Genomic DNA, 13712 nt, shown 5'->3' with positions numbered 1-13712 from the left:
GCTGTGTTCCCTGATTAATCTGGAGGAAAAGTGAGTGTCCTCTGCCCTGTTCCTGCAGGTGTCTCCTTCCCTGCGACATAAATTCCTGCTGGCAGTTAACATCTCTCAATTTTGAATAGTTTAATATTCAAAATCACTTGTAGCCAAAAAGCCCTTATTCAAATGTTAACTTATAGACTGGTAAGATAATTCTGTGGATGAAAGTACTGGCTGCCAAGCTAGAAGATGTGAGTTTAGATCTTGGGACCCACACGGAAAGAGAGAACTAACTCCTGTAGATGGTCCTCTGACCTCCATACATGTGCCACGACACCCACAGCCACACATTTACACTATACCAAGTAAATAAATAAACGTGGAATGTTGACTTACCTACAATAGCGATCCTGAGGCTTCAGTTGCCGTGTGATGTCTATGGACTCGTACTGCTGTCAATCAGGCATCGACAGGCTGAGGTGAAGGGTACAGGGGCACTGGGCCCTCACTCAGGAACGCGACGTGCACATCCTTCCTTATTCACAAGCCAGCAGGTATTCTCTGTAGGGCACCCTACAAAAACTTGTGTTACACTCCTCTCTCCTCTGTCAAGGGTCACCTCACCCCCAAGGCTTGTGAGACTGAGATCTTGACATTCATCCTGGAAGTTTGGGGAAGACTCCGATTTTTCTTAGTTTTTGAAAAATGTAAAACTTACATTATAGGATGTGAATTGTGATGATACCAAACACAGTACTCATGGGGTAGAGCCACAGTGGTCCCAATTCTTGGATGAGGAAACGGAGACATAGGAGCAAAGTCAAAAGACAGACAGACGGCAAGTTATAGTATTAAGAACATAAGTCAGTCACTTGGTTTGATTTAGCCATTTAGCAAACTACTTCCTCCCCAACAGCGCTGTATACATCAAGTTTAATTCACCTTTGGCCTTTTGGGTGATAATTTTTATTTTTAACTTTATTTTCTCAAGAGTAGCGAAAACACGTTTATCAGTGAATATCAGGGAAACAGCAGGTTCCGCCACTGCAGATGGCTGCATTTAGACATCGGCTCTATTTGGATAAATAGCATTTGCCCCCCACAGGCCTAATAAGGAGCTACAACACTGTACCCCAGCTTTCTTCCCATTCCTTATCCTGCAAACCCCTCCGGTCCTGACATGTGCTTTGCTAAGCTTTTCGATCAACCTCGAAGAAACTCCACTCACGGGCATCTCTTTCCGCTTTTACTTACTCCCCACACTAGATTTTCATGATTAACCTCAAGCGCAGGAAGGACAGGCGGGACCGGATGCTGCGCACGCTCTACGAGCAGGAGATTGAGGTCAAGATCGTGGAGGCCGTGGATGGGAAGTGAGTCTGTCCCCTGGCGGGTGCGGTTGGAGCAGGGTGGTGTCTTCTCTGACTGATAAGGAGTCCTGAAGGGAGGGACCGCTAAGGCTCCTGGCCACCGGTGACAGATGCTTGAGAGGGATGCCCATAGTAACAGTGATGCTCATTTCAGCCTGTAGCGCAGGCTAGAACCCACTCCCCAGCCTGTGACCAGGGAGCCCCACACCACTAGATGCAATTGCCCTGTCTCTGGCTGTTCTCCAAGCTGTGGTGGTTTCCGGTTTTCTCTCATGTAGTAGAGGGAATCGTGTTCAGATCTGAATAAAACAAAGCAAGCAGACAAAAGTCTATGTGTTGCGTGAGACATCTAGATTCCTGCCCGTCTGACCACAGTGGCCATTTTTCCTAGGACTGTGACAGGAACATCACACATACCCAGAACTGACTAGAACCCAGGTTAGCCTTTAACTTGTTATTCTCCTGGCCCAGCCTCCAGAGGGCTGGGGTTTACAGGTAGGTGTGTGTCAGTTGTATGTCCTACATTGATGCCTCTCATCCGTGCTGAGCTAAGTGTTAAACATGATGTGAGGTAGGGATTCCCTTCTTGTTTGCATATGGTCATTTGGCTTTCCCTGTACCGCTTACTTAAAGTTGGGGATTTAGCTCAGTGGTAGAGCGCTTACCTAGCAAGCCCAAGGCCCTGGGTTCGGTCCTCAGCTCCAGCAAAAACAAAACAAAAAAAACAAAAGCTATACTTCAACCTCGGAATTCTTTGTCAAAAGTCAGTTGATTGTAAATGTAAGAGACTACTTCTGACCTCTTAATTTCACTGAATTAATCTACAGATCTGTCCTTACGCTAGTCCCATGTTGACTTCATGACTGTAACTTTGTGTGTAAGGAAGTGTGAGCTCTGTATCTTTATTATTACTTAGCAAGGCTGTTTTAGTTGCTTTACACACACACACACACACACACACACACACACACACACACACACCAGCTTGGATTTTGATAGGAGATGCAATAAGTCTACAGATCAGTTGAAGGTGTGCCAAGAATCATCACAAGTCACTTCACTTGCTAGATCTAGGCCAATTCTTGGAATGTGGTTCTGTTGCCTTCAGTTTGTAAGTCTTTCGTTTACATTGCTAAATTTATTATTATCATTTGTTGATGATGTGGTAATAGAATTATTTCCTTAATTTAATTTTTGAATATTTATTACCAAATGTATTCAAACACTATTGGTGTTGTATACTGATCACGTACTCTGCAACCATATTTATCAATTCTAATTGCAAATGTGTATGTGTGCGTGTGTGCGTGCGTGCGTGCGTGCGTGCGTGCGTGCGTGCGTGTGTGTGTGTGTGTGTGTGTGTACACCCATTGCTTTGGTTTTCTGTAGACAAGACCTTGTCATTTACAATTGGAGAAAGTGTTGTTTCTTCTTTTCCAATTTGATACTGCTTCTTTCCTTTTCTTGCCTTATGGCCCTGGATAGTGCCTTGAGTATCACTCTCAAGAGAAAGGCTGAGAACTGGCACTTTGGTCGTATGTTATAAGATCGTATCCTGATCTCAGAGAGAAAACATTTAGGTTTTCTCTGTTAGGTACTATACTAGAGGCGCAGTTTTATGGAGTTGATGGTGTATAGCTTTAATTACTTACTGTTCTCTTGTAATTTCTTAACATGAAGGCTTGTCAGATGCCTCCCCATTGAGATAATCACATAGCTTTGGTACTTTGATTTGCTACATCCTCACATGCTAAACCACACTTGTAATTCTGGAAAAAATGTTCACCTAGTCATTCTATACCATCCTTCACTTCTGTTTGCTGGACTCTACATACTAGTATTTCCTGAAGATTCTATATCTGTATTAATCGGACTACTGGCCTGTTGTTTTCTAGTTTTGCTTCAGATAATACTGGCTTCATAGAATCATCTGGGATTGGCTCTTTCCTGCTCTATCTGATTTGAAAAGGTTAAGAATTTGTATTAATTCTTCTTTAAACATCTGGCTTTAGGCTTTTCTTTGTGAAAGATTTCAAATTATTAATTCAACTTCTTTCCTTGTTTTATACTTATTTGGAATTTCTTATTTTTCAAGCAATTTCAGTAGTTTTAATTTTGTATAAATTTGCCCATTAATTTAGTTTTTTTTTTAATTTTAGCAAACAAGCATTTATAGTATAATCCTTTTGACTTCTATAAGGTCAATAGTATGTATACCTGCTCTTTCTTTCTTATATAATTATAGTAGTAAATGGATCTACTGGCTTTGTTTATTTGTGGGTCTAGGTAAAAGATTCTCAGTTTTGTTGATCTTTTCAAATAAACAGGTGTGTGTGTGTGTGTGTGTGTGTGTGTGTGTGTGTGTGTGTTCTGTGTTGTTTTTTATTCTATAATTTATTTATTCCATTGTAGTCCTCACAGTTCTCTATTTCCTACTTAATGTGAGTTTAATTTGCTTTTCTTTTTCTAGTTTTCAAAAGTGGTTGGTTAGGTCACATATATTCCTTTTTAATTAGTTACAGCTATAATTGTATATCTAAGTACTGTATAAAGAATAGTACATAGCTTACAATAAGTATACTGCATTTTCACTCATTTCAATTTTTTTCTAATTTCCCTCATAATTTCTGTTTTAGCCATAGATTATTTAGAAGTTTGTTAACTTCATGTGTTTGTGAATTTCTCGATTTCCTTTGTTATTCATCATTCCACTGTGTTGTTTTAACATACTTAGGTTTGATTTACGGTCTTTGTGGTCTTTATGGTCTAACACTTGACTTTCTTAGAGAATGCTCCAGGGACACTTGAACACATGCAGATTTTGAATAGAGTGTTCTACAGATGTCTGTAGGTCTATTGGCTTATAGTGTTATTCAGGTTTTATTTATATGTAAGTGTTATGTCTTCCTAAATGATCTATCATATTTCATATCTCATTGTCTTTAGAATATATTTTCTCTACAGGTTTATTTTTTTCTGATGTTAATACAGACCTTCATCTCTCTTACGGCTATTGTTCACATCATATCTCATTGTCTTTAGAGTATATTTTCTCTACAGGTTTGTTTTTTCTGATGTTAATACAGCCCTTCATCTCTCTTACGGCATTTGTTCACATCATATTTCATTTTCCATTCTTTTACTTTCAACCTATTTGTGTTTTGAATTTAAATCCTGTCTCTTTGGACAGCATACAACTGGATTATTTAAAATCCCTTGTTGTTGATGACAAGGTTGAATCACTACCTTTACCCCTGGCTTCTAAAAGCTTAAAGCAGGAGGCAAGAGGCTGGGGTCTTTGGGACTTTTTTTCTGGGAAAATTTACAGCTTTGAATACAGTTTTGCCTCCCAGATTCTCAGAGATATAATGGAGACTTTCAAAAACCCATATTATAAATATTTTGGTCCTCAGTTTTCCTTTTAACTGCTTTGGGTAGCCTCTCCTTATCCCTAACTGGTAATGCTGCCCAGGTAACTCTAACGTTAAAGCTGTTTCGCACAAATACCTGCAGAGAGGACTATTCACAGAGAATGAACCCAGAGTCCAGTCAAATAGAGACAAGCTCTGAGAATGGTGTTCCTGGAGACTGTTGGCGTGAATCGGGATGGTGTCCTGGGGACAGGTCCTCGGGGAGTCCCAGTCCACTCTGTCACTTTCAGTTTTTACAACTGCTCATGGTTTTGTGAGGTGGCTGGTTTTCAAGGATACTGTAGGGCTGGGGAGAAAGGAGTTCAGTTAAGGTAAAGACAAAGCCTACAAAGCCAACTGTGCTTGCAGAGATTCCACTGTTTTCCTCAACACATACATACTCTGCAGATTACTGTGGGACCTTAGTTATTGTCCAGAGTTTTTGGCCATTGTCACCAGCGCCTCATTGCTCTTATAGAGAGACCTTTACTCCACCATTTGGGAAATTTATGTGAGTTGTTTTATTTATTTATTTATTTATACCTTGTTTTAGTTTTAGGTCCAAAGGAATGCCGTATGTGCATGGCTCCTCTTCTCATTACTGCCTGTCCTTTGTAACCAGAGGTGGAGCCTTTCTGTCCGGATTGCCCAGTCCCAAATAAACACTCAGAAACTGATATTAATTGTAAATGTTTGGCCAATGGCTCAGGCTTATTACTAGCTAGCTCTTACATTTAACTTAACCCATAATTCTTTTTTTTTTTTTTTTTTTTTTTTTTTTGGTTTTTCGAGACAGGGTTTCTCTGTGTAGCTTTGCGCCTTTCCTGGAACTCACTTTGGAGACCAGGCTGGCCTCGAACTCACAGAGATCCACCTGCCTCTGCCTCCCGGTGCTGGGATTAAAGGCGTGCACCACCACTGCCCAGCTCGTAATTCTTATCTATGTTTAGCCATGTGGCTCATGGCTTCTTACTTCATTTTCTGTATGTCTTGCTTCCTGGGCTCCATCCTTCTTCTCCCTGTATCTCCATTTGACTTTCCTACTCAGCCTTATTCTGTCTGGCTACAGGCCAAAACAACTTTATTGTCAACCAATGAGAGAAACTCATATTCTCAGCATACAGAAGGATCCTCCCACAGCAATCCTTTCCAGGAGGTAATGTGCCCTATAAATTACTATTCCTTCATTAGGAGAATACTTTTTCAAAGTATTTAGAAAATCTATGAAAAAAACATGTTGGGCATGGTGATGGATGTACACATGTAGAAAAGGCCATTTTACCTTCATCATGCTCATAATGCTACAGTGGTATACCAACCCAGAGGGCATCAAGAGAATTATAGGAACTGAGAAGTCTTTCTCCATGTATAGAAAGGCTCTGAAGAAACATGCAGACTCTCTCTCTCTCCCTCCCCCCCTCCCCTGGAGTGGGGACACCTTGACTTAGATGTCTTCATGCACATTCTTTGTCATGCAGGGCACTCAACACAAGCCAACTGAAGGCCTGGAACATTGAAATGCTACCAGGGTACCGTGACCCCTACTCCTCCAGGCCTTTAACACGGGGTGAAATTGGCTGCTTCCTCAGTCACTTCTCTGTCTGGAAAGAGGTAATTAACTCTTTAGAGGAACAGTGTGGTAATGAGGAAGAGGGAGAAGGGAACTTTGCAGGTGAATTAGAACCAGACACGAAGGGAGCCTCAGGTCGTCTCAGAAGCACACTTGAAAGTTGCTCTTGCTCTGTTGCTCCCATCAGCCCAAGGCCAGCAACAAACACACTAGGATGGTGGCCTCAGGCTTCTAGGGATGGTGGTGGGTGTGGGTATTCATGCCATATGAACTTTATTTTTCTTACTTCATCTTCACAATAAGCAGGAATGATTTATGTATGTCTGTCATGTTATCATTTATCAAATGAATTCATGCAAGAATCCCACAGAAGGCATTTGAGGCAGGCCTAGGAAAGGATGGATTCTTTTTACACAAGTAGAAATCATTAACTGTCTTCAGTTAAGAAGAGTCAGAGCCAAAGTTTGACCCTGTATGGTACATATCCAGATACTAATGGAGGCGGCATTGGAGTGCAGGGCACGTGAACAAGGCTTCATTCTCATAAGAGGGGAGAATAACAAAGAGGAAAGGGAAAACTAAAGACACATCCCTTGGGATCTCTCCTTTAAGGATCCAGCTTTTTGGTCTCTTCACTCCTTAAGCTTTAAATAAAATGTTACAGAAATATATAGAAGCATATAGATCATAGGCTACTGTCAGTGAAATCGCACCGGTAAAAGACACCCATATTGATAAATACTGGGATCAAGAAACAGGAGACAAGTATGCCAGAGGTGTCCCCCTCTGCACAGCCTTCTGGTCACTCTCCATGGGCTGTCACCATCCTGACATCTGACGGCATGGTATGGCCTGTCTTTGTACTTTATGAGAGTGGAACCACACAATATGTGTGACCTCTCAATACTGCATGTGAGAGATGTTAGCCTGCAAGATTGTTACCACTGTAACATTGATTGGTTGTAGATCATCTATCCTCATTGCTATGAATATGCCACGATCATCTACATGTCCTGCTGTTGACAGATATTTTCTTGGATCCAAGTTATGAGCTTTCACAAATAAAAATGGGTATCAGAGTTTTCCCACAGTCTTTCCCCACTGATGGTCTTTACAGGTCATTGACCGGGCACTGGAGAAGACGCTCGTCATTGAGGATGATGTGCGTTTTGAGCATCAGTTTAAGAAGAAGCTAATGAAGCTGATGGATGACATCGACAAGGCTCAGCTGGACTGGGAACTGATGTGAGTCACAAGGCAGATAGCATTCAAAGGCAGTTTCTTCCAAGGTACAGAAAGCCCACCTCCCCAGATGGTAGGAGGCCCGATTCAAGTAAGCTTCCTCCCATTTGCCTGGTTTTCACACCACAGATGCTTCCAGAAATAAGAAATAGGGAAAGATTGGGCAGTTGTTTTTACCTCCATCTACTGTCCAAGGTGAGAAACTACAGGAGATTTTTTTTTTTTTTTTAATGAGATTGGAGTTGGCCAGCCAATCAGGGACTTTTTGTTGTTGTTGTTTTGTTTTTCGAGACAGGGTTTCTCTGTGTCACTTTGCGCCTTTCCTGGAACTCACTCTGTAGTCCAGGCTGGCCTCGAACTCACAAAGATCCACCTGCCTCTGTCTCCCGAGCACTGGGATTAAATGCATGCACCACCACTAAAGGCGCTGACCAGGGACTTCTTGACAGAGCTATGGAGAAGCCCTGAGGGCCACTTGGGAAAACAGTGGCTCTGGGCAGGGTGTGAAGAGGGGGTAGCAGGCATTCATTAACCTCAGCTCCCAGGACAAGGGTGAACTCCGCAGTCCTTGATGGGTGGGTGTGGGAGGCTCGGAAGAAAGCTCCTCCACAGGGATGGGTTTGTCTAATAAAGGAAAACACAGACCGCTGGACTTGCAACAGGAAGCCGGGCTCACTGAAGGGGTGCCAGCTCGGAGCTCATAGAGACACTTCGTCTCTTGCCTCTCAGCTAGCGCCTTGTCTTTCTCCTCCCTTCCTTCTTCCCTCTCTCCCTTCTCTCCTGCTCTTTCTCTTTGTGAAATAAGTGAAGCTTTCTGTTCCCTCCAATGAGGCAGAAACGTCCCAAGGTCCCCAGCTGGCTTGTAAGGTAATGTTGTCAACCCAGAGCCTGCTCTTTTGGAACAGCCCAGCTTTCCCCACCCTTCCATCTCCATCAGGGAAGATCATTTCGGACCCTGGTGGAACACCTGTTTGCACAGAAAATGGCCCATTCTGAATGGAAAAGGAAACCCAGCATGACCCAACTAACTTCTGAGTTAGTTGGAAATAGCCCTCAAAAACAGTACAATGTAATAAAAAGAGGGAAAATAAAAAGAGGTCTTCCCTGTCCGACTTGAGTCCCGCCATCCATATTCTGAACAGTTTGCTGAGGTCAGGCTTCCGGTCTGCAGAAGTCACTGCTCTCCGGCCCCTCTGCATCTGTGGCTGTAGGGCCTGTGGTAGAACTCATGCCCACACAGACTGGAGGCTGTGTCCTGCTCATGTGACACACGAAAAGCACTTTTGACTGACACTTGATAATCACAGAAAACGCAGTCCTGGACACCTAAAGCAGAGATTCGGCACACATCCCTTCTCGTGTGCGGCATGGTTGGTGCATTCTCAGGACGGAGCGCCATCAGATCCAGGAAGGAAGGGTGGCTGCCCTGATAAGGAGCCAAGAGTAAAGGAGTAGTCTAAAACCCGCCACCGATTCCTCTTTTAAAGAACTGTCAACTGCTTTAAAGAAGAATTACTTACACCCAACATAAAAGCTAACCATCGTCCGTGATTAGCAGCCTTGATGTTTCCAGGAAAAGGAAATACTAAATCAGGATGATGTAAACAGTCATGGGACTTATCTGTAGAGTTGTCTTCAGTAGCTGCACTGTGGGCCAAATATGTTATTTCAGATGTTCTGACCACACTGAAAGTTAAATGTAAATGAGGTAAAATGAGTCTTGTTTAATATATTTTATTTAACTGAATATATCCAAATATCACTATTTTAGCATGTAGGTAATATTTTTAACCATTAATGAGATAGTTTATGGTGTTTATGCTATCTCTAAAAGCCTATATATAATTACACTCAGAACACATTTGAACCCAGAAAATAAAATGTCAACTATTAAACTGTAGTCCCACAAAATAATAAATTTGCTTTTCAGGAAGAAAAGCATTTTACAGGGCAAAAATATCAGAATTATAACTTACTTTTAAAATTCTCTTTAAGTTTCTGAAATTATAATATAATTTCACATTTTCCTCTTTCCCTTTCCTCTCTCCAATCCATCCCCTGTCTCTCTCTCTCTCTCTCTCTCTCTCTCTCTCTCTCTCTCTCTCTCTCTCTCTCAAATTCATGGCCTCTGCCTCCTTTTCATCAACTTTTATTACATATATGTATATTCTACATATTTATGTAAATATATATTCCTAAACATATAAATAGAACGTGTTTAGTCTGTAGACTATGAGGAGTATGTATATGACTTCAGAGCTGATCACTTAGTATTGGATACTCAGTTTGGGGGTTCTTCCCCGGGGCGGGGAGACTCTCTCCTGCTCTCAGTATTCCTTGGTTTCCTGTAGCTCTTTATCTAGGGTTGAGACCCCAGGAGATGTCCCCATCTATGCTAGCATGTCATCTGTGTTAGCAGTTCTTGTCTAGGCAGCCATGTTGTTGAGACTTCATGGATGTAGCTTCTCTGACATTCCTGGGAGACGCAATCTCCTAGCAGCTATCCTATCCCCCTGGCTCCTACAATCTTGCATCCCCTTCATCCATGATATTTCCTGAGCTTTAAGTGTAGGGACTGTATTGAGGATGGGTCTGTTGGGGCACCACCTAAATTGGAATTTAAATTAGTAAGATTATAAACTCCATTCCTCGGCCCATGCAGCCACATTTCAGGTATTCACTAGATGTTTCTTTCCTACTACACTCAAGAAACCCCTACTCTTCAGTCTGAAATGACAGTGACTGTGAGGATGGGAGCTTGAGGTCCCCAGAAGAGCTGAAGATGGACCATGTTCTTCTTCTGTGTGTCTCGGTGGCTCCTTCAGAGCGTGGGCAGAGTGTAAAGGGGGAAAGACTTTCAGAGCTGACATTCCAACTGTCTAGAAGGAACGCTTTGTGACTCCTCTTGGTTTCTACGCCCTCTACTGCTGACTCTGTCTACCACAGCCTTTTCTATCCTGTTCACAGCAGCACTTGGAAAGTGGTACAGAAAGCATCCAAGGTTGAAACTCTGGGGACGTGAAGACAACAAACTCAAGAATCCCACATCTGGCCTCTTTTTTTCCTTTCCAAACTCTCTAAACACAGCTGGAAATCCTATATCATCCCTGGGAAATCAAATTTTTCATCTCTTTGCATCTTCTCTTTCTGGCTTAAAGACGGACCACTAGGCCTGACTAGGAGGGTTGCTGATAAATGGAGCTGGGGCACTGACCTCATGAGGACCAATAGCAATGATGGATACCAATGGAGTGTTCTTTGTGGTAGTGTCCATTAGCAAAAGACACAAGAGTCCAGACTTTAAAATACCTTTTCAAACTCAGTGTGTGCTCTGGTCTTGTAATGGTTAATACCCTGAAATCAAGTTGACACTTTTCTCCTCATCCGCATTTCCTTACAGTTACATCGGCAGGAAAAGAATGCAAGTCCAAGAGGCAGAGAAAGCAGTGCCCAACGTTGTAAATCTGGTGGAAGCCGACTACTCCTACTGGACACTGGGCTACGTCATCTCTCTGGAGGGAGCACAGAAGCTTGTTGGCGCTGATCCCTTTGGGAAGATGTTGCCAGTAGATGAGTTTCTGCCAATCATGTACAACAAACATCCCGTGTAAGCCTCCTGCCATGGCCGCCTGTCCCTTGGGCACACCCTGTTCAGGAATTCAGCCTCCTGGGTAGAACTTGGTATTTTTTCTAGTTCTATGGCTTTTCTAAAGAATCCTTCTATAATTATAACATAGAAGGTTGAGCAGTCCCTTGAACAGACAGAAAGGATGAGGCAGAGGAGGTGAATGCCTTGCCCTATGTCCTCTTCATCACCCAGTGCACAGGACAATGGTCTGCTCTGAATCTACTTGTCTGTTTGTACTTCTGACTCCATAACTTCACATTCCTAAAGCTAAAGGTCATTTTCTCAAGCACCCTAGATTTGGGGTTCATTCTGTTACTCCATTTTGTACCGCTAGATAGGCAGTGGTACACATACTATCAGTGCTTGCCCTGTGGGAGATAACATAGACCCATGAACAAACAAACCATCATGATGTATCGTGATAGTCATAGTCATGGGGATGGCAAGAAATTTGGGAAATGAGGAGGTGGCCCCTGAGCCAGATATCGATGGAAAATGGAGTACAGTGCTCAGAATCCCAAAGGCCCATGACCAAGACACTTATCAGAAGGGCTGGCAAATGATGGTTATCTGCCAGTCCTCACAGCTGGCTATGAACCCTCGGAGGCAGGAACAGCCGCAAACCTCTGGGTCCTTAGGGTAGGTGTCATGGCTGCTCAACCAGTATTTCCTAAACTCATGAGTGGAGCAGAAGGCCAGGTGCTAACTTTGGCTCCTTCTCTCAGTTACTAAGTGATCTCCAACTCTGACCTTCACTTTAGCTGCTGAGGCTCCCAGGATGCAACTGGCTCATTTTGTCTCCTATCATCAGTAAAGATGAAGCTAGCTACATGACATCTTTTATGCAACATGCTTTACCTCTGAATCCCGACAGAAACATAGAGTTAAGCCATTATCTCCTGAAACGGAAGAGAAATTAGTAGTTACTTAATTTGATTTCGCTCACAAAGATACCGCATAGGTATCCTCCATGTAACTTTCATAGGAGCCCTTGGAGGGAGGCCAAGATGTCCCTCTCCTTTCCAAATGCGTAGAGCCAGGTCAGCAAGCAAGAACTGGAATGCAGTGTCCAGTTAGCATTCCTCCAAGCCGTCTCCACGTCACTTACCCCATTGCTGCTGTCGGGGTCTCAGGTGTCGTTTGTTCCTACAGGAGCAGGACACTGGTTGTCAATCAATCGTGTTTATTTATCACTAGGAGTCCAACAGAGTTTAACTTTCACCTTTCAGGGTAAGACTCGAAGCTCCTTCACTAAACTGTCCATCCCAACTGCAACAGGTTGGGCCTGGCTTTTTGCTTAAATTTGTTTGTACAGCTCTGAATGTCTTAAAGAAACCCTTGTGTTTGTAGCCTAAGGCTCTCCACAAACGATACAACTTTAAAAAGCAGGAAATGAACCTGGGTGGCTTCCGAGGTGCCAAACAAGACCCTCTACCCTTCCCTGTCTCCTGAGGCTTCTGCCCCTCACGTGGCTGTGCATATCTCGTTACAGAGCCGAGTACAAGGAGTATTATGAAGCCAGGGACTTGAAAGCCTTTTCTGCAGAGCCCTTGCTCATCTACCCCACGCACTACACAGGCCAGCCGGGCTATCTGAGCGACACAGAAACTTCAACCATCTGGGACAACGAGACAGTGGCCACCGACTGGGACAGGACACATTCCTGGAAGTCCCGGAAGCAAGGACACATCCACAGTAACGCCAAGAACACGGAAGCACTGCCGCCACCGACTTCTCTGGACACCGTGCCTTCAAGGGATGAGCTCTGAAAGCTCCCTGGGAGTACGGTCTACATGGTTCATCACTGTCTGGTTTTTCTAAAGGGCTACTCATCTGTTTGTTCCAGGTTTTTTGTTTGTTGGTTGGTTGGCTGGTTGGTTGGTGGTTTTTTTTGTTTGTTTTGTTTTGTTTTTGTTTTGAAAGATGGCAGTCATCTCATCAAAGTGATTTGATGTGATTGATCAAAATAACATACTTTGGGTAGTGAAGAATGCAGAAATCCAAAACCAAATTCGCTGGGATACCTTTACTGGAATGGCTAAGTTAAATTTCAGTCCAAATGTCCAGTACTGCTCACTGGTCACAGAACGCTGTTCGCCACTCTGATGTGGCCATGTGGCTCATATTCTCGGCCAAGAGATGGCACCCACAAGCTGTCACAACAGTAGGGAGGCAGTCAGAGCAGACAAGCCACCAGAGTGGTCCATTTTATGTGACAGATGTGACCTTGAAAATGTCAAGCCATCTAGACTATATTTATTAGTCTGTTTTATGTGACCCTGAAAATTGGCCTATGTAGCAAACGCCCAGGGGTGGGGAAATCAAACCATTAATTCAGCTTTTATTCAAAGGAACTCTGTCATGAGCCTATTACAAAGTGGATGTTTTATTCTTGGCCTCATTATCCGATGGGGTGAGTAGCTGGCTTGGGCTGAGACATGGCTCTTGACCATCATGGAAGCTAGATCTTTCATTAAAATATCTAGTTCCCATGTGGCTATAATATTTAGATATTT

The 13712-nt window shown here is 43.2% G+C and overlaps 1 protein-coding gene across 2 annotated transcripts in view; it reads left to right on the top strand.

The window, feature by feature from the left end:
* The window catches only part of Colgalt2 (collagen beta(1-O)galactosyltransferase 2), a 99933-nt gene extending 86857 nt beyond the window's left edge, over positions 1-13076 (top strand). For both annotated transcript variants that reach the window (XM_036202131.1, XM_036202130.1), the window contains exons 8-12: positions 1243-1349; positions 6235-6367; positions 7444-7571; positions 10969-11175; positions 12689-13076. In XM_036202131.1, the coding sequence (XP_036058024.1) occupies positions 1243-1349; positions 6235-6367; positions 7444-7571; positions 10969-11175; positions 12689-12965 (852 nt within the window). In that variant the 3' untranslated portion in view covers positions 12966-13076. The remainder of the gene's footprint in view (positions 1-1242; positions 1350-6234; positions 6368-7443; positions 7572-10968; positions 11176-12688) is intronic.
* The last annotated feature ends 636 nt before the right edge of the window (positions 13077-13712 follow it).

The sequence above is a fragment of the Onychomys torridus genome, chromosome 11 (assembly GCF_903995425.1).
Source record: "Onychomys torridus chromosome 11, mOncTor1.1, whole genome shotgun sequence".
Lineage (NCBI taxonomy): Eukaryota > Metazoa > Chordata > Mammalia > Rodentia > Cricetidae > Onychomys > Onychomys torridus.
The sequence above is the reverse complement of the archived record's forward strand: the minus strand, read 5'-3'. Positions and strand labels throughout refer to the sequence as shown.